The sequence below is a fragment of the Bombus flavifrons genome, chromosome 10 (assembly GCF_040668555.2).
Source record: "Bombus flavifrons isolate JBK064 chromosome 10, iyBomFlav1_principal, whole genome shotgun sequence".
Classification (NCBI taxonomy): domain Eukaryota; kingdom Metazoa; phylum Arthropoda; class Insecta; order Hymenoptera; family Apidae; genus Bombus; species Bombus flavifrons.
This window is the reverse complement of record NC_138451.1, coordinates 2,748,481-2,768,524: the sequence shown is the minus strand read 5'-3', so window position 1 is coordinate 2,768,524 and position 20,044 is coordinate 2,748,481. Positions and strand designations below refer to the sequence as shown.

At 32.1% G+C, this 20,044-nt stretch overlaps 5 protein-coding genes and 1 long non-coding RNA gene across 8 annotated transcripts; 3 read left to right on the top strand and 3 right to left on the bottom strand.

Moving 5' to 3' along the window:
• Positions 1-425: 425 nt before the first annotated feature.
• Positions 426-2,103, top strand: LOC138183783 (odorant receptor 13a-like). The gene is made up of 6 exons (XM_069121161.1): positions 426-620; positions 697-949; positions 1,026-1,129; positions 1,215-1,541; positions 1,674-1,949; positions 2,017-2,103. The coding sequence occupies exons 1-6, from the start codon at positions 426-428 to the stop codon at positions 2,080-2,082; spliced, it is 1,221 nt and encodes a 406-aa protein (XP_068977262.1). The 3' UTR covers positions 2,083-2,103.
• An 892-nt stretch (positions 2,104-2,995) lies between these two features.
• On the bottom strand, positions 2,996-5,953 carry Mlc2 (myosin regulatory light chain 2). Its single transcript, XM_069121145.1, has 5 exons — positions 5,804-5,953; positions 4,306-4,539; positions 3,809-3,992; positions 3,642-3,714; positions 2,996-3,471 (listed from the first exon to the last, which is right to left on the bottom strand). The coding sequence occupies exons 1-5, from the start codon at positions 5,804-5,806 to the stop codon at positions 3,318-3,320; spliced, it is 648 nt and encodes a 215-aa protein (XP_068977246.1). The 5' UTR covers positions 5,807-5,953; the 3' UTR covers positions 2,996-3,317.
• An 89-nt stretch (positions 5,954-6,042) lies between these two features.
• Rsod (superoxide dismutase family protein Rsod) lies at positions 6,043-12,888 on the top strand. 2 transcript variants are annotated; one of them, XM_069121144.1, is made up of 19 exons: positions 6,043-6,108; positions 8,170-8,392; positions 8,476-8,641; positions 8,708-8,930; positions 9,018-9,300; positions 9,391-9,656; positions 9,728-9,911; positions 9,994-10,233; positions 10,321-10,411; positions 10,504-10,754; positions 10,840-11,014; positions 11,082-11,353; positions 11,435-11,546; positions 11,606-11,692; positions 11,772-11,906; positions 11,987-12,261; positions 12,335-12,459; positions 12,535-12,690; positions 12,766-12,888. In XM_069121144.1, exons 1-19 carry the CDS (start codon positions 6,048-6,050, stop codon positions 12,855-12,857), a joined length of 3,417 nt encoding a protein of 1,138 aa, XP_068977245.1. In that variant the 5' UTR covers positions 6,043-6,047; the 3' UTR covers positions 12,858-12,888. The 2 variants fall into 2 exon arrangements, 1 of the variants encoding a protein (XP_068977245.1); XR_011174147.1 differs by lacking the exon at positions 12,766-12,888 and having other exon boundaries at positions 12,379-12,459; positions 12,535-12,663.
• LOC138183773 (uncharacterized) lies at positions 7,845-12,701 on the bottom strand. Its single transcript, XR_011174148.1, has 3 exons — positions 12,601-12,701; positions 8,174-12,131; positions 7,845-8,062 (listed from the first exon to the last, which is right to left on the bottom strand). It is a non-coding gene; the product is annotated as an uncharacterized LOC138183773 (long non-coding RNA).
• Positions 12,889-13,244: 356 nt separating the features above from the next.
• Positions 13,245-17,894, top strand: RpII140 (RNA polymerase II subunit RpII140). Its single transcript, XM_069121304.1, has 5 exons — positions 13,245-13,516; positions 13,761-16,381; positions 16,453-16,795; positions 16,886-17,144; positions 17,223-17,894. Exons 1-5 carry the CDS (start codon positions 13,498-13,500, stop codon positions 17,506-17,508), a joined length of 3,528 nt encoding a protein of 1,175 aa, XP_068977405.1. The 5' UTR covers positions 13,245-13,497; the 3' UTR covers positions 17,509-17,894.
• A 326-nt stretch (positions 17,895-18,220) lies between these two features.
• Positions 18,221-19,913, bottom strand: LOC138184420 (E3 ubiquitin-protein ligase TM129). Of its 2 annotated transcripts, XM_069122308.1 has the most exons (7): positions 19,789-19,913; positions 19,551-19,706; positions 19,218-19,479; positions 18,949-19,138; positions 18,657-18,851; positions 18,429-18,577; positions 18,221-18,358 (listed from the first exon to the last, which is right to left on the bottom strand). In XM_069122308.1, exons 2-7 carry the CDS (start codon positions 19,561-19,563, stop codon positions 18,241-18,243), a joined length of 927 nt encoding a protein of 308 aa, XP_068978409.1. In that variant the 5' UTR covers positions 19,564-19,706; positions 19,789-19,913; the 3' UTR covers positions 18,221-18,240. The 2 variants fall into 2 exon arrangements, with proteins under 2 accessions (XP_068978409.1, XP_068978408.1); XM_069122307.1 differs by having other exon boundaries at positions 19,551-19,911.
• Between the last annotated feature and the right edge of the window lie 131 nt (positions 19,914-20,044).

Sequence of the window (20,044 nt, the reverse complement as noted above, 5' to 3'; positions counted from 1 at the left end):
TATCTATTGACCCATATGTGTTTGTATACGCATACCTATCCTACAATTAGCAATAAAAATATTCACAGATTTTTCACTATCACCAAATTAATGAACTCTTTCAAAATCAAATCTTCTTTTCTTAAAATAACATACAAGACGTCAACGTTCTTCGTCAGACTGCATACATATATTAATCTTCTACTTCCCCGTCGCCACATCCAACTGCCACCCACCACTCAGCCCTACGGTGAGTTTTAAATCATGCATAACTGGTTGATCGCATGCATTACGCAAAATATAAGGCGTACGAATAAGGATAGAGGACGATTGGAAGATCAAAGGCACGATATATCGATGCAATTGCTTTCGAAACTTTTCGAAAATTAATAGACCGACTCCCCTATAAATTCCGAATCGGTGTGTCTGATCGTTTGAAATCCAATATGAGCTTGAAATATCATAAAGACGTTTCTTTCAGTGTAGCAGTTTTCTATCTAAAGATCGTCGGTTTGTGGTTAAGCACTAGCCTCGCTGAAAAATGGTTCAGAAATGCCTTAGTGACCTATACTATTCTCGCAATTATCTTTAATATGTGGATGCAATTGAGGGGTCTTTATTTCTCTTGGGGAGATTTTAGCGTAAGTGTATCAAGAGTTTTACATAACTTGTAACTTTAACTTGTAGCTTGTAACTTTCTTAATTTTAATGTTTCAGGTTAGCACTTATATCGCGTGCAATAGTTTGGGACTATTCATGGATCTATTTAAATTGTTAATTATATTTATACATAAGAAAAAGTTTCTTTATTTAGTCGTGTATATGCAGAAGAATTTCTGGCATTTCAACTACAATCAGTATGAAAAATCGGTCCTAGCAGATGCGAAACGAATGTGCATCTACTTCGTCTGCGTCTTTTCATTTCTCTCTCAATCTACTATCTTTAGTTACATCTTCAGGCCACTAATATGTCAGTCTATCAATTTTCTGATTTAAATGGGTTTGTTTCTAAGAAAAAAATTAATTCATCGACAATCTAATTTTAGCAAATATCGGGAAGAACGAGTCAGATAGGGTACCTATATTCCATATGCACTTGGACCTACCATTGAATATCTCGCCATATTATGAAATGACGTACTTGATACAGGTACAACATTATTTCTATTTTACATAAAAATCTTAAGCGATTTCATGTATTTGTGAATAATATTGTAATTACTATGTGCGTACAGGCTTTGACTTTGTACCAGGTCGGCGTATGTTATCTTTGCGTCGACAATATATTTTGCATTATGTGCTTACATGTAGCTAGTCAGTTTCGCATATTACAATACAGAATAGCCAATGTGCTAAGCCTGAAAGACAAAGTTAAATTTGATCAAGATACAAACCTGGATTCTTCGGGTGAATTTTACGCCATATTTAGAAAATGCATTCAACAGCATCAAGCTCTCATTAAATTCTGTACCACGCTCGAAGAGATATTTGCAGTAATTATACTCGGACAAGTGTTAACGTTTAGCATATTGATTTGTTTCGTCGGATATCAAGCGCTTCTGGTTAGTATATTACAAATTCAACGTTACTGGTTTTATGCTTCTCGTTTAAAACGAGATATTCGATTTGAACAAATTAAATATCTTGTCGTCGTTGCTGTAAAATTTACGCTCGTAATGCATCACAATGCACAGGTGAAGCTGTCACTTTCATGGCGCATTTCTCTCGTATCTTTCTTAACGACTAACATATGTCAGCTATGGATCTTCACGTACAGTTGTAATGCCCTAATACAAGAAAGCATGAACACTGCTAATGCTGCGTACGCTGCACCATGGATATATTTACCAATGGACAAGTTTGGAGAAATGACACGAAAGGATTTGCAACTCGTACTCATGAGGTCGAGACGAGCCTGTTGTCTCACCGCCTGTGGCTTCTTTCCTATATCCCTGGAAACTTTCACCAAGGTACTTATTAACGATTCTCGTCGTTTTCTATATTAATTAATAACAGCATATTTTCTTCGTGTCACAGATTATGAGCTCCGCAATGTCATATTTCACTATACTAAAACAGCGAACCGTGAATACAATAGAATAATTCCTCCAGTTTCCATTTTATAGGCGTACACGTTTAAGTAATATTGAAAACGAAAAATTTATTCGTTTTGATTTAAAAATGTTATTATCACAAATCTATGAGATCTATAAAATATTAAAATAAATGGTTCGAAGAAACTTGATTATATAAAATACGTAAATTATAATGCGTCCACAGGATTTGTAACAAGATAGTAATAAAGTTAAATAGAAAGAACAAGTATGAGTAATTTTAATAAACCGCGGAAATTTTTGAATCACCGAAATTCTCTGTAATCTTCGAATTTCAAATTGAACAATAGTACTACAATAGATTATTCATTACGAATTATACAACGATAGATTCCATTCCTTGTATTCGATATAATTGTGAACGTGTTTATAAGTTAAATTTAGTTCGCTATATTGTCATCGGTACGTATGTAATTTGATACAATGCCAAACTTAAAGCAGAAAAACATCGTACGAACAAAACCATTATCTTCTTTGAAATAAAAAAATTAATTTTAGACCAAATCACGACGTTACACAACTCACAATTTTATCTGGCGGAATTATAATATTTAGGCAATATTAAACAAAATTTGCAATTTAACATGACATATTTTTATATGCAGAGTTATGAATAATTACATCTTATTCAATATATATTACTAATAAACATCATTTTATTCTTTTTACAAGTATACAAAATGCAAAGAACGTAATAATACTTGATATATAGATCTTAGAATTATTCTCTAATTCGATGAGTTATATAAAATCGCTTTTCGTTTAAAATTGTTTAAAATCTTTGAAAAACTTTGAAAGAAGAAGATTTATAATGTTTAACAAACAAATGATATTGTAAATTTCTATTATTTTTACCTATTCCTACTGTTGATATTTGTGACGGATCAAAATTAGGAAGATCATTGTAAAGTTTTAAAGTAATTTTATTATATGAACAATAATATGGAGAGTCAAAGCCTCGTTTTTCGGCAGAAGGGCTGTTTCCACTTTCAAGAACCTAATCTGCTATTTCTCACGATCTTTGAAACTTACATCTTTAAAAGGATTTCCTTTGAAAAGCTATATCGTCAAGAAACAATGAAAAGTAAGTGATTCGTGTTCGCTTTTCAATCAAATTTCGTCACTTGGAAATGGATGAAGCAGACCTAACGCTAATACGAGACTTTGTTTTCAATGAACAGAGTTTTTTTAACAGACATTTTTAATGCTGAAGATCACTTAAAGTTACTCCTCCTCTTCGTCTCCCGCACCAGTTAACATTGCGATAAGGCTTTGCGTATCGATAAATCCCTTGTCGTCAATGTACATATTATCATAAGCATCATTGACCTCCTTCGCGGTGAATTTGTCACCATATGTCATCAAAGCGTGCCTCAATCTATGACGGAAGGAAAACGAATAATTTTCATAATTTTAGAAAGCTGCTCAACTTCTTTTCCGAAATATTTCGATATACTTCACGGGATTTTTTAATTTTCTACTCCTTTCTCTATTCTTTTTTTCCGAGAAATGAATAATCTTACAATACCAATAGGTCTTATCGCTTACCTTTCACCATCAATCTTTCCGTTTACGTCGAAGGTACTGAACGCAGCAATTACGGTTTCATCGTCATCGGAACCTAAAATAGAAAAAATTGCAATTAATTTAATATACATATATAAACTGGCAAAGAGGGACTAATCGTATCATCTGGTAAATTTATATGTTGATACCTGATCCCGACATGCGAGTTGCGAACAAGTTGAGTAACTGGGTAAAGTTGATAGGACCAGGAGCTTCATTTAGCATTTCGTCAAGTTCTTTATCGGTAACCAAACGACCGACATTGTCAAAAGTGGCACGAAGGTCGTTCTTCCCAATTACACCATCCTTATCATGATCCATAAGCTGGAATGCCTGGTGGAACAAAATGATATACACATAAGTACATCCAAATAATAATTGCAACTCGTACTCTTCAACGCTTTAATTTTAATTTTGTTTATTCAAAAATGATTCGATCGACGTTACGAACAACTTATTAAATAATACGTTTCCTTTATCTTTACCATAGAACGATATACAGCGAGATATCTCGTTTCTCTTCGCAGAAACTGTGGTAACTGATGCACCAAGCATTTGATAATGGAGGTTCACTGTATAGTTCGCTGTACGATGGCAAATTTTTGGATAATTACTCGTATATCGTTGAAACGGCATTTGAACGTACCTCTTTAAATTCGGCAACTTGTTTCTGAGTAAACATAGAAAACACGCTGGATCCAGTGCGTTTAGCTTTGCGGCTGCCCCGACTACTTGCTCTAGTCGAACCAGATTCTTTAGGGGTACCGGTAGGAGTTGGTGGCTTTTCTTCTGCTGGTGCAGGTGCTGGTTCTGGTTCTGGTGCAGGAGCAGGCGCTGCCTCCTCCTTCTTTTTCGTCTTCTTCTTCTTCTCTTTATCCGCCTACAATAATCCGACGTAATTTTTATTGAAACGAAACAAGAATATAAAAATATAAAAATTTCAGCCAAATTTCCGCTTACTCTTCCGCACCGTTTAGCGCCTGTACAAGAGTAACTCGCGATTCTTCGAGTGTTAAAATACTCATTTTACCAAAAAATTAAGTATTCTCCAATATTTAACTATTGTAAACGAAATGTCGAATTTAAAAGCGCTTAGTCTGCGATAAATCGTAGAAAAGTCCTTTTCGTCGTATTATTTTCGTAAAAATGAATGTTTCAATTTATTTAAAACATGAAACAAGCACAAGAGTGGGTTTGGTAAAATATTTAATATAAATTACTTGCAAAAAACAGGAACCAAGTGATAAATAAATAAATATCTTGCCAATTATTATCTAATAATTAATTGACTGGAAATCACCGTAAAGCCGAAAGATATGCGGAAATAAAGAATTATCGTTATTACTATATTTAGCTGGCAGTAAGCTAGCTTGGATAACATCGAAGAAAATTCGGAGGGCGTTACTCATAAGAGTTAAAAATAGGATCCTTCTATCACGTACGGTATAGTTGAAAAGAAGCCAGGACAAATATAGACCGTTTATCCCGTACAGCCTCTCGAATTACTATTTGGTTACGTAATTCTTTTATCTTTATTTTTACTTTTATAATATATCTAACAAGTACACGAAGGTGTACATGGAAATTAGATTTAATTGAATTTTGTTTATGCAAAAATCTGTACTATCAAATTTCATTAACTTATATACACGATTAAATTCCAATTATTAAGAAATCCAAAAATTAAGAATTCGATTAGGAATTTCATAGATTAGAAGATCGCAAAGATTTATTAAAATCCAAAAGTACATGTAACAACTTGAACACACAGGATGGAAAGCAAATAATAAGGTCCAAGTACGGAATGGCTAACAGCCAAAAATCTAACGAAGATCACTGTTTACACTTCATTAACACAAATACGCGATGTTTGGTGCAAGTTCTGCACTTTGACGAATTCATTCACCAGGCGTACAATTTAGACACAATTTATTTAATTCATCGATCTCTCATCGAAATTTACCCTCGTACAACAGGTCAAACATGTTTCCACCACTAGTCACGTGTACGATATTCGGCATTCCGTTTCTTTCTATATATCCCACTGTATAGAAGAAATTCAACGAACAGAACTTTTCGCGTATTTGCTGATCGCCTGAATCCGAAATCACGATGGTATCATGGTGTACTCGGCGCTTACTTACCATGGCTACAGTTGGTTTGTAAGAGGATGGTACGAGATGGTCACAACGAACCAACTGTCCGAATCATAGAAGTGAACTTGTCTAAGTAACTTTGGTGGATCTCCCCCACTACATGGCTGGTGCTTGAGCAGGGGTGCTTTGCCCGGGTATAACGCCAACGCCTATCTGACCATATTTAGTGCGAGCTGCCTCAAAATAGCAACCCTTTCGATGTTTCGACTAAAACAGTTTGCCGAGGATTGTAATGACGACCAACACCTTACAGCCCTTTTTCGCAGCTGAGATTTGCTTCTCAGAACGAGAATGTGAGTCAAGGATCTTCGGAAAGTGATTATGACGGTGCCCCGGCCTTGCGCCTTCCGTAACCCTCATTAGCCCTGCATACATCGAGCATCGAAGAAATCTTCTGTCACCATTTTTGCGGTCATCGATCGTACAAAAGCGGTAGTAGACTGTCCTAATTCCACCGTCACAAATCAAAGAAATGATCGTAATTGTTTAAACTAATTTAACTCTTATTATCTATTTGATCATTACATACAATACAACGCTTACAAAATATGATTTCTGAAAAATTTGTAACTCGCGAACTAAAAATTGTGGTGTTAATATTTAGAAGTTCTGCTAAATATTTGTATGCTAAATAAAAATTTGTATGCTCGCAGTTATATTTAATTCATATTATGCGCAATATAATAGCAAATATGTCGTGTATCGATGATGGTTGTAAAAATTGTGAGATGAAAATTGTCTAAAGAAAAATTACAATAATAAATGAAATATGATAGTAAGAGAAAATGTTTAAGGATTATCCATTTCAGAAGTAACATAAATTTCCGGTTTGTGCACCGGGATGACCAACGCACGTGGTTACTAAAAATAACTGTCCGATATTTGAGATCAGAAAACATTAAGGTATACTGTATATTTCATTATTCCCCTTTCTTATATACATATTACAGGAATTCAAATGGTTAACAAACCCTGTATCTTTGATATTTACCGAGTTTAATTTATTTCAATTGTCATGAAACTGAATTGTCATAAAGGAAATTAAGAACAATTGATATCTGCTGTGCAAAAGATTATTTACCACTATCGCACTTTCGATAACAAAGTAGTACGACAGAATTAATGATTAATTATTTATATGGCTCGACTTAATATTAGAGCCTGGCTTAAGATCGCTATAAGTGTCATATAACGAAGCTCGCTCGCTTCCACCAAATTCAGTATTTAATGAAGTATAGACGCATCACAAGTTAACGAGGAAGATAGCTTAAACCTAAAAATATTATTCAAGTAATCACATCTATACCCACACTTTATACTTTTATTTTGTAAAGATATCTAAAATCTTTAATTTGTAACGCACCGATAGATGCTGATCAGATACTCCAATATATTCGAGAGGATTGACAGTAAATATCTAGCAATTTTGAATGACGAGTCAACGTATGATAAGACATTCTATGAAGACTGATGAACAACCGATACACTAGAAATACAGCTATTACTTAGACACAGTCGTATTACAAATATGTTCCTAGAATTTATTTCTCTTATTTCAATGTGCCGAATTATGTCACTGAGATTATGTGCATCATTATATTTTGAGACATTCCCAGATACACATTACTAACACGTACTACAATATAATGCATAATAAAACCCTCCAGATATATTTATTTTATTTTTAGAAAAAAAATTCATATTTATCGCTTTTCTACTGAGCTACACGAATAATAGAATTAAAATTATTTTTCTATCTCATTTATTTTATACAATAGATACATAAATTTATTAATTAATCATGATTATAATGTAACATGTATATATTGTAATAATCTTTTATGAAGTATCCATACAAATCCCTATGACTTTGTATACTTGCTCGATAAGAAAGTTACGTACCATTTTTCTTATTCACGACCACACAACACTCCCACCACAACCGCTCAGAGAAATAAGAAAGTACAGACAACCTTGCCTTGACTGGTTTTCATTGTAAGGTAACAGCTTGTCGTAGTATGGTCTAGATCACAAATTTTTATGTTAAAATAATATTAAGATTTAAATTACTCTAAAAAAAAACGTATTTTGAGTGTTATCTTATGATCTAACAAAATGTGGTGGATCTTTTTACTAAATTATGGTGAGTGAAACTTGTCCATATAAAAAGGAAATACGTATTTTTAGCATTTAATATTGTTAATCATCGTTAAATCTTTCTTAAAGCTTTAAAAGATGCGTTTAATGCTGTTAAAAAAATATATAAATGACCACAGTAACAGAATAATCGGAATATAAACTAATTTATCATTAATTGATGTAAATTAATAAATTATTTGCTTATTTCTCTATAGTTACCATTGGCTTGTCACTGCGTCTTGCCGCATATATTTCTTCTGGCGGTCTTCACGGAGAAATTCGATTCGAAAAAGTCACAGAAACATCCGTAAGAATTCGATTTTCACTTCAAACTACTCTTCAATATCCAGACCAACAATGGCTTTGGTCAGTTACTCAGTTTCCTGTTGATTACACACGTATAAACGATAGATGCAGTAGACAACATATTGGAGAGAGGTGTTTTTCTTGTTTGGAAAAATTTGTTTCCCATATATCGCTGTCACACGTTTTATTTAAAAATCACTACTATAAACATGTAGCATTATCGACTTAACGGAACTTGTTGGACCGCTCGATATGCCTGGAAATGAAACAGGATCAGTGGAAATTTCGGACATAAGTTTAACCGGAGAAATGGGTTTATGGGGCAAAGGTCTAATATTCCAAGACACATATTCATCCAGGACCATTTGTGCTTCGATAACGGTAACTTTTAAAATATAAAATGTAAAGTTTGTTTCGAAAATATCGCAATTCTCCAAACGTTCTTAGGTACTAGAAAAGAATGTAGAGAAATTTGCGGAAGCACGTTTTCTCGAAACTATAGCGGGAAGCGTATGGTTTCGATGGTTGGGTGGTCACGGTGGTGATAATATTAGCGATACAATAATTTATGTAAATTTGTATCATGTTAATAACAAAAAATTGCAAGGTACAAAATACACAGAACATTATTGGAAAATTTATGTGACAGACATTTTTGACATCAGTAAAGGTACAACTTTTTTTTATAAGATATATCGGATTTGCAAAAGACTAATTTACTTTCATTAAATATATTTATTTAATGTTTATCATTCAGACAAATCAAGTTGCAACATTTTACAAACTGTCTTTGATCCTGATAACGCGGGCAATGGCAAAGCGATTGGTGATATCGATGCACGTTTAGGCAAGATAAAAGTAGCTGTAGATCATCGTAACGAATATAAAACCGTATACAAAGATTCAAAGTTGTCTCTACTACCTTCTACTGATTTACTCGGACCACATCGTCAATTATATTTAGTCATATTTCATCCGAAACATGATGATTCCATTTTACATTGCAGTAAGATTAATCATAGAAAACCTATCCTTGCCAAGTAAGTGAAACTTATTATTACGAAAAACTTTTATCCATTTTATTTATACATGCTTATCAAATTCTTTTCCCATATTTTTTAACTATTTAGAACTTTAATTAATTCTCACGGTATCAAAGGAGATGTATCCCTATCTCAAGTGACTCCATTCGATCCAACATGGGTTAACGTATCATTGACACCAATCAATGATTTAGGAACGAGATTACGCTATGCTACTAAGATAAAGTCATACAATATTCATGAACTACCTCCAGATCCAATAAAAGCTTCGAATAACTTTGCCAAAGTATGTGAAACAACTAAGAAAATGTATAATCCAAGTAATATCAATATAAAGGATGTACCACCAGCAGGTGAACAAGTTAAATCGTTACTCTAGCCTAATTTGTCCGTTCAACAATGCCTAAATAATTATGTAACTCAGGGCTTGGAACTCAAGATCAATATGCTATTGGTGATCTTTCTGGGAAACTTCAAGGTCGTAAAGAAGGATCGTATCATTATGATATCTTGCCAGGAAGTGCCAAACTTAATGGAATTTATTGGGATACATACCTTCCACTCTCAGGAACACATAGTGTAATTCACAGAAGCCTTGTTCTTCACAAGTACTTATATACGCTCACTTTTTATAATTACTGCTTTATTTTCATCCTTACTTATTAAAAACGATTACACGTTGTTCCTCAGATATAATGAAACTGATAATAAGAGCATCATACCATGGATCTGCGGTACCTTGAATCTTTATTTACCAGATAATATTGGACAAATACCAATGGTAACTGCACAAGTAATATACAGATATCCCATTGTTGGGAAAATAATTTTCCGTCAACCTAAAAATGACCCTCAAATGGATACTACCATTATAATAGAAAATTTAGTTCATGCAGATGGTAATGCTTTAAATAATTCAGAATTACACAGGTATAATATTTTCCAAATTTTTTACAAGAAAAAGCCATTATATATATATATATGTCAATACCATCTAATTTAATATTAAATATTTAGGTGGATGGTTCATGATAATCCACCAGGCAAAGATTATTATAACTGGACAGGCAGATGTTTAAGCGCTGGTGAACCTTATAATCCTTACAAGGTACAGTAATTAATAAAATAACACTAATATGCTTATTTTCTATTTATAATACAATTGCTCTCTCCTAAAAATATTACTGTTAAATTTACCAGGTAGAATGGAATTCAAATCCTAGTGAATATTGTTCAATGTCAGAAGCATCATTATGTCGTGTAGGTGACCTAACAAGACATAGTACAATCAACATTGCTGGCAAGAAGCTTTATGGGACCCTATTAACACGAAGACTCTTCACGGATACAATGTTACCTTTGTCAGGTCCCCATAGTATATTAGGTAAAAGTTTAGTGATATATGATGACCATGGACCTCGTGCAAGAGGAGAAAGACTAGCATGTTCAATGTAATTTTGTAGAAGAAACTTCATATGAAATATTTCTAATAAATTTTATTACGAACATGACTAAAATATCAATTATTCTATATAGAATTAGTGAAACATACCATCGCAAAGCAGTAGCAAGAGACTGGTTTGGAAATGGAGAAACAATTTCGCTAAGAGGAAAATTAGAATTCTTACAACAAAATGAATATGATATCACAAATATAGAACTAAATCTTGATGGTCTAGATGGGAAAATGAGTGGATATCACATACATATGGTAACAGAAATATAATAAAATTTGTTTATATTTTTTATTTATTTTCATGAAAGTTTACGTATTTTAGACTCCAATTGAACAAGATTTAGAATTTCCATGTGAAAGTACATCCTTGTATGGACATTGGAATCCATTTGGTATCAATGTAAGTAACACGCTATCTGCAGGAGAAGGAACAACTGATCAGTATGAAATGGGTGATCTCAGTGGAAAGTTTGGCACTTTAGAAAATAGAAAAAGATATATGAAAACTTTCAATGATACAATACTTCCTTTATTTGGACTAAACAGTATACTAGGTCGAAGTGTAGTGATTCACAAAAAGCAAAAGAATTTAAGGTATCTATATTAATATTTAAATTGTATGCAGACACAAATATATATATATACATATATCCTCTAACAATTCTTTTCTTTGAGATGGGCTTGTTCAACTATAGAAAGGGGATATTCGCCATCTGAGGCTATAGAATTAAGAGCAATTGCATCTTTTCATCATCCACAAGGTTTTGCATATGGCTATATAAGAATGGTATTATAAATTAAAATGATATCAAAATATAAAATATGATTTAACACTAATAATTACAGACACAACTTATTCACCATGATGGTAGTCAAAGTGAAACGGTAATTGAAATAAAATTACGACATCCTGGGAAACACGATCGTAATATTGTGAGTACATAAAATGCTTAATACAAGCATTTAAAGAGATTTAATATATTTTAAATTATATAAAAATATATTACTGTAGACAAGAAACCACAATTGGGCAATATATGTAAATCCTGTTGGAGTAGATGCAGCTGTTCAAGTAAAGGATACTAGATGTGTAGCTGGTGGATATATATGGAATCCCTACTTTACACAGCTAGCAGATCCTTTAAATGTAATATAAATCGGAACCATATAAAGTTTCTGTCTTAACATGCCATTGTTTACTTTCATAAAAGTAATTTTATTTCACAGGATGATCTGTACAGACAAGAATGTGGTCCTGATTTACCACTTAGATGTTATGTAGGAGATATATCAGGTCGATTGGGTCCTATCGATATAGGACTTCAAAGACAAGTTTTTACAGACTCAAATTTCCCATTAGCAGGAACAGTATCTGCAATGGGAAGATCTATTGTTATTTTCGACAAAAATTTTGGGACTGACAGATTTGCATGTGCTAACATTGAACCTGATAACGACATTGTGAAGTATACAAATATAAGAAAACCACCTCGCTTCGTAGTGTAAGTACACATGCGACATACTATTTTATCATAAATTTCACATACAAATATCTTTAAAACATTTTTATTATAGGGCACAATTTCTAGAAGATGTAAGAAAAATTATGGGTGTTCCAGATTGGATGTTATCCATAGATACTAGAAAAACGAAGATTTTACATAGTGGAGCATGCATTCAGTTTTTAATGCATTTTATGGGTAATCAAAAAAATATGCAATTTGTAGGAATTTCTTGAATATATATATTATAATGTTTTATAATTACATATCTAGGTCCAATTGCTAGCACCTTAGAACAAGACTTTAATAGACTTATATCAACTGGACGATTAGACGCACCTAGTTTGTATATTCCAGGATATGTTCCAACAAAACGAAAAGCAACATTAGGTTATCGCCAATGTGGAAATCAAGATCCAAATGATAAAAGTAATAACTCATATTCTATACAAAATAAGCATACAAGTTTATTTTTTAAAATGACAAATTTTACATTGTTTTTAGGATCCAAATTTCCCCTACCAAATATATCTTCATCACAGTGTTCAAAACTTACTTTAATTGTTGCTGTGTGTATTATTACTAAATTATTATGATATTAAATTAATAAATTAATATAGTATTAAATTGAGTCTTATAAATTTAAACACCGAAAAGATTGTATATATATAATAAACATTTTATAAAATGAATAATTTATTTACACGATATGCTAACTTTATGCGGAAATATGTTAACTCGAGTGTGCGATGGATATAGAGCTCGTCATAGTTATTTTTTATTGGTAGCTTTACATGTAGCGATCACTAGAAACTGTCTGTCCAACGCATGGTCGTATATGTAACCGTGGTTCAACGAGACGATACTCGATTAGTGACACTCGATTATCACTAGTCGGCAGCCAATAGTTGCAAACGCAGCAATCAAATTTCGTTTACATTTACTGCCTCATCTCTCGTCTTATTGGATCATGGACATAGGAATATAGGGACCACGGACAGAAGGGAAATTTCCTCCCTACCACGGACCGTGACGCCAAGCGAACAATAACTGGCTTGAGGAGGGCGGATGAAACCATTTCCGGGGAATGAAATACGTTGCAGTAGGAGCTGCATTGGTGATTGGTTTACAATTGTCTAAAAATATTTATATTGCACCACGGGTAACACCGAACAAGTATAAAGTTTATAATACTTTGCATTTGTTAACATTATATAAAATTATCATAACCACAACATGTATTCTCTGGAAGATGGTAAGAATTTATATTGATGTTAATATGTAAAAATATCGAAATTATTAATATTTGTATTATTTATTCAAAAATATGATATCATTATACCTAACCTACAAACACATATTTTATTTTTTACCTCTTTATAGGAAACTGCATTATTTTTCTCATTTCGTAATTTATGTGCTTCAATGTTATATAAATTATAAAATTATTAATCTTAATAACTGCTGAAAATCATGACTAAATATATCTTTTTTTTTAGATCAATACGATGATGAAGATGCAGAAGAAATTTCGTCAAAACTTTGGCAGGAAGCCTGTTGGATTGTTATTAATGCCTATTTTGATGAAAAAGGTCTTGTGAGACAACAACTTGACAGTTTTGATGAATTTATTGAAATGTCAGTTCAAAGAATTGTTGAAGACTCACCACAGATTGATTTACAAGCAGAAGCACAACATACTTCGGGCGAAATAGAAAATCCAGTTAGACACTTATTGAAATTTGAACAAATTTATTTGTCTAAGCCTACACATTGGGAAAAAGATGGAGCTCCATCTCCTATGATGCCTAATGAGGCAAGACTAAGAAATTTGACATATTCTGCACCACTGTATGTAGATATAACTAAAACAATTGTAAAAGATGGAGAAGATCCTATTGAAACTCAACATCAAAAGACATTTATAGGAAAGATTCCAATTATGTTAAGATCAAAATATTGTTTACTTGCTGGCTTATCTGATCGTGATTTAACAGAATTGAATGAATGTCCATTAGATCCTGGAGGCTATTTTATTATTAATGGTTCAGAGAAAGTCTTGATTGCACAAGAAAAAATGGCAACAAATACAGTTTATGTATTTAGTATGAAAGATGGTAAATATGCATATAAATCGGAAATTCGATCTTGTTTGGAACATAGTTCACGTCCTACATCTACATTATGGATTAATATGATGGCAAAGAGTGGAGCTAGTATTAAAAAATCTGCTATAGGTCAACGTATTATTGCAATTATCCCATACATTAAACAAGAAATTCCTATTATGATTGTATTTCGTGCACTTGGATTTGTAGCTGATCGCGATATTTTAGAACATATCATATATGATTTTGATGATCCTGAAATGATGGAAATGGTAAAACCTTCCTTAGATGAGGCATTTGTAATACAAGAACAAAACGTGGCTCTAAATTTTATTGGTACTAGAGGTGCAAGACCTGGAGTAACTAAAGAAAAGCGTATTAAATATGCTAGAGAAATTTTGCAAAAAGAGATGCTTCCACATGTCGGCATAAGTGATTTTTGTGAGACCAAAAAGGCTTACTTTCTGGGGTACATGGTGCACCGTTTATTATCAGCCTCTTTAGGTCGAAGAGAATTAGATGATCGAGATCATTATGGTAATAAAAGATTAGACCTAGCTGGTCCATTATTGGCATTCTTATTTAGAGGACTATTTAAAAATTTAATGAAAGAAGTGCGATTGTATGCACAGAAGTTCATAGATAGGGGAAAAGATTTTAACCTTGAACTTGCTATAAAAACTAAAATTATTACTGATGGCTTGAGATACTCACTTGCTACAGGAAATTGGGGAGATCAGAAAAAGGCTCATCAAGCTAGAGCTGGCGTATCGCAAGTATTAAACAGGTTAACATTTGCATCAACACTATCACATTTAAGAAGAGTGAATTCTCCAATTGGAAGAGATGGAAAATTGGCCAAGCCACGTCAATTACATAATACGTTATGGGGTATGTTATGTCCTGCAGAAACCCCTGAAGGTGCTGCAGTTGGTCTAGTAAAAAATTTAGCATTGATGGCTTACATTAGCGTTGGATCTCAACCTTCACCAATTCTTGAATTCTTAGAGGAATGGTCTATGGAAAATTTAGAAGAAATTGCACCAAGTGCAATAGCTGATGCAACAAAAATATTCGTAAATGGTTGTTGGGTTGGTATTCACAGAGACCCAGATCAATTAATGGCTACTTTACGTAAATTAAGAAGACAAATGGACATTATTGTATCAGAAGTATCTATGATAAGAGATATTAGAGACCGTGAAATCAGAATATATACAGATGCAGGAAGAATCAGTAGGCCTTTATTAATTGTTGAAGGACAAACCTTACTATTAAAGAAAAGACATATTGACATGTTAAAAGAAAGAGATTATAATAATGATGGCTGGCAAGAATTAGTTGGTAGCGGAGTTGTTGAATATATTGATACTTTAGAAGAGGAAACTGTTATGATTGCAATGTCTCCTGAAGATTTGAGACAAGAAAAGGAATATGCATATTGTACAACATATACACATTGTGAAATTCATCCAGCAATGATTCTGGGAGTGTGTGCCTCTATTATTCCATTCCCTGATCACAATCAAAGTCCAAGAAATACTTATCAAAGTGCTATGGGTAAACAAGCTATGGGAGTATATATTACAAACTTTCATGTTCGAATGGATACTTTGGCACATGTACTATATTATCCTCATAAACCTTTAGTAACTACCAGATCTATGGAATACCTTAGGTTTCGTGAACTTCCAGCTGGAATTAACAGTATAGTTGCTATATTATGTTATACTGGTTATAATCAAGAAGACAGTGTCATTTTAAATGCTAGTGCTGTTGAGAGAGGTTTCTTTAGATCTGTATTCTATAGATCCTATAAAGATTCAGAATCCAAGAGAATTGGAGATCAAGAAGAGCAATTTGAAAAACCTACACGCCAAACTTGTCAAGGGATGCGTAATGCTATTTATGATAAATTAGATGATGATGGAATTATTGCTCCTGGAATTCGCGTATCAGGAGATGATGTAGTTATAGGTAAAACTATTACTCTTCCAGAAGCAGATGATGAGGTATGTAATCATATAGGAATTATAATAATCAAATTTATTTATATCTCCTCATATCCTATTAATATTTACAGTTAGATAGTACAACAAAACGTTTTACAAAACGAGATGCATCAACCTTTTTACGTAATAGTGAAACTGGGATAGTAGATCAAGTAATGTTAACTTTGAACAGTGAAGGATATAAATTTTGTAAAATACGCGTACGCAGCGTTCGTATTCCACAAATTGGTGATAAATTTGCTTCTCGACATGGACAAAAAGGTACCTGCGGGATTCAATACAGACAAGAGGATATGCCATTTTCATGTGAAGGTCTCACGCCAGACATTATAATTAATCCTCATGCTATCCCATCGCGTATGACTATTGGTCATTTAATTGAGTGTATACAGGGGAAGGTGTCTGCCAATAAAGGTATTTATTTGCTTTTATTCTTATCAACATAAGTATTATATAAAATTAATAGTATATTTAATAAGTTAATTCTAATATATTTTTTTGTAGGTGAAATTGGCGATGCTACTCCATTTAACGACGCTGTAAATGTACAGAAAATTTCTACACTTTTACAAGAATATGGTTATCAACTGAGAGGAAATGAAGTCATGTATAATGGTCATACCGGCCGCAAGATAAATGCTCAAGTCTTTTTAGGGCCAACTTATTATCAACGTTTGAAACATATGGTGGATGATAAAATTCATAGTAGAGCTCGGGGACCTGTACAAATTTTAGTTAGACAGCCTATGGAAGGCAGAGCAAGGTAAATTATACATACTTCTTTTGTTCTTTATATTTATTTATTCATATTAATATTCATATGTTGATATGTAATGTTCAGAGATGGAGGTTTACGATTTGGTGAAATGGAACGTGATTGTCAAATTTCCCATGGAGCTGCACAATTTCTAAGAGAACGTTTATTCGAAGTATCAGATCCATATCGGATACATATATGTAACTTTTGTGGTTTAATCGCAATAGCCAATTTGAGGAATAATACATTTGAATGCAAAGGATGTAAAAACAAAACACAAATTTCTCAAATTAGGCTACCATATGCGGCAAAATTACTTTTCCAAGAACTTATGGCTATGAATATTGCTCCTCGATTAATGGTCGCATAAATATTAACATACCTAATGTTGCCATGGTATTAGACAATAGGAGTGTGCGAAATCTCAAAATACCGATTAGAAATGGGACGGGAAAATTCAGGCTGACTCGGGCAAATCGACAATTTGAAATCGAATCGGATTGGCAGTAAACAGACGCTTCTGTCTTCGCTTAATAGTTTGATCTCCAATTCTCCAACTGATCATACCTGAATTTTTCTAACCCATCCTGAAGTTTTAGTTGCCGAATTTTGCACACCCATATTAGCCATACACTTTAACATCATAATCAAGATATAATAATATACGACATACTTAATTTCAAACTATTTCTAATAAATATCAAACGTATCTTTTACTGTCAGTAATTTTATATACTTTACTAAAATATATAATATTAAATATGTAATTAATATTAATATGTAATTACATTAATATGTAATTATTGATTTCCTAGTATAATATTATGTTTAATAAATAAAACTAATATTCCTTATATCACATATCACAATGAATCGTAAAAGATATGATTTAGCCATTATATTGTTTTACTGCTTACTATTACTGCTTATATTTACTGCTTATTATTACTGCCCATTTATTCCAATATAGTTATATTATTATTATTATTATTATTATTATTATTATTATTATTATTATTCATTGCTGTTACTAGGTAAAATATGTTATGTAACGAAGATAACTTTAAAAATATAATCATGTATTAAAATATTAGTTTTATATTTAAATTGACTGTATAAGACATACATCTAATATACAAAATCGTGCTCTGCATACTGGACAAGTACATTTAGAAGATAACCATGTTTCAGGTGCATTTTCATCTTGTCTTGATGCAAACCTATAATAAATATTTTTAATAATATACCTACATTAAAAAAAAAATATATATATATATATCACATACTAACCATTTTGCCATACATTCTATGCACCACATTGGACGACAGTAACATACCATGCAGTCTTCAGGATTTCCACTTCCTATACCACTACTACATTGTTTATGTAATTTTACATTTGATAAAGCTTGCATACATCCTATACATTGACTTAATTCCTTCAAACATTTTTATAGTATAATTAGATTTTATTTATTCAAATAAAATATTAAATTTGTGAAAAAATAAATAAAATACCTCTGCATATCCATAATGTGGATTTTCTTGTACATGTTCTTTAAAATTATCAATGAATTTATCAAGTAAAGTTTTATGAAATTTAATGTTTTGTAATATAGTGATGGGACGAGAGACTTTGTCTTGCAGATTTTTAAAATCAAATACATTTAATCGTATGTCAAAAGGCTGTGATCCTGTTCTAGTAGGTTTTACCTACACATCAATGGAACTTCAATTAATGAGAGGTAAAGTCCTAATAAAAAATCAAAAATTCCTAGGGTAGAGACTAATTTAGAATAACAAAATATACCTCAATATTAATAAACTGAACTTCTCCTCTTGTCACAGGTGACATTTCATGAGTGTCACTTCTGTTAACTATTAAAGCTGTATCACTCTGATGGGCAACCATTACTGTATAAGGTAGAACTTTAATTATCCAATTATCAGTAGCTATTACACATGTTATACTATTTGTAGTAAGTATTATCTTATCTATTCTAAAATAAAATATTAATGATTGAATTATCTTCAGGAGTAATATATTACAAGAATAATCTTCTCAGTTTAATATATAACCTTTGATATTCTACATTAATATCAGAAGCTACTGTAGTCCATGGTATACTGTTATTATTGTTATTGCTGTTACAGTAAACTGCAAGATTTTTTGCTATAGGATGCTTGCTCCAATTATTCATTGACCATATTAAAATTTTAGATAAAGTATATAGTGGTATCAATATAGAACAAGTAACATAAATTGACCATAAATTGACATGACTTAATAATACATTGACAGCGTCTATGTGTCCAAACAGAATTAAACCAAACGCATAACCTAATTAAAAGAAAAACTTATTTTAACAAGCAATACAACATTTAGAATAAGAGAAAAATAAGTATATTTACCAAACGGGAGCATAGAATATATAAGTAACGTAATGACACTTTTTCTTATGTGATATTGCACAAAAAATTCATTTTCACTGCCTAACAAATTCGAAAATATATCTTTTATGGTTAGGCCGGCTGACACAAATTCTGTAGGTGGATATATGATACATCCTGACATTAAAATATAAAACAAAGTATAAAACAAAAAGGCAGACATTTTTTACAAAATATGTTTCCAATTGTATATTTTCACCTTTTTGCTTGATGTTTACAGACTTTTACATATATATATATATTTGATATTTAATGATTAAATACTTTACTTCATCAACAATATTTAAAGAGCAATTACAGGTTAGATTCAACTATTATGACGAATCCTTATGAAAATTGTTATTTTTCAAAACAACTTAAATCTTTATGAATATTTGTTATTACATAAACATTACTGTGATATTTTACACATCTACCTTATAATTTACATCTCAAAGTGATCTTTTAAAGCTGTA

Coding starts and splice junctions, on each gene's coding strand:
- LOC138183783 (XM_069121161.1), top strand. CDS start 426: ATGAGCTTGAAATATCATAAAGACGTTTCTTTCAGTGTAGCAGTTTTC. Junction 621..696: donor TCTCTTGGGGAGATTTTAGC/GTAAGTGTATCA, acceptor TTAATGTTTCAG/GTTAGCACTTATATCGCGTG. Junction 1,542..1,673: donor TCGGATATCAAGCGCTTCTG/GTTAGTATATTA, acceptor CACAATGCACAG/GTGAAGCTGTCACTTTCATG.
- Mlc2 (XM_069121145.1), bottom strand. Junction 3,715..3,808: donor AACTCGCATGTCGGGATCAG/GTATCAACATAT, acceptor TTTCTATTTTAG/GTTCCGATGACGATGAAACC. Junction 3,472..3,641: donor GGAAAGATTGATGGTGAAAG/GTAAGCGATAAG, acceptor CTTCCGTCATAG/ATTGAGGCACGCTTTGATGA.
- Rsod (XM_069121144.1), top strand. CDS start 6,048: ATGACGACCAACACCTTACAGCCCTTTTTCGCAGCTGAGATTTGCTTC. Junction 8,931..9,017: donor CATTTTTGACATCAGTAAAG/GTACAACTTTTT, acceptor TTTATCATTCAG/ACAAATCAAGTTGCAACATT. Junction 11,547..11,605: donor CATATGGCTATATAAGAATG/GTATTATAAATT, acceptor TAATAATTACAG/ACACAACTTATTCACCATGA.
- RpII140 (XM_069121304.1), top strand. Junction 16,382..16,452: donor TTCCAGAAGCAGATGATGAG/GTATGTAATCAT, acceptor TAATATTTACAG/TTAGATAGTACAACAAAACG. Junction 17,145..17,222: donor CCTATGGAAGGCAGAGCAAG/GTAAATTATACA, acceptor TGTAATGTTCAG/AGATGGAGGTTTACGATTTG.
- LOC138184420 (XM_069122307.1), bottom strand. CDS start 19,752: ATGTCTGCCTTTTTGTTTTATACTTTGTTTTATATTTTAATGTCAGGA. Junction 19,139..19,217: donor ATTAATGTAGAATATCAAAG/GTTATATATTAA, acceptor ATTTTATTTTAG/AATAGATAAGATAATACTTA. Junction 18,359..18,428: donor ATAGAATGTATGGCAAAATG/GTTAGTATGTGA, acceptor TATTTATTATAG/GTTTGCATCAAGACAAGATG.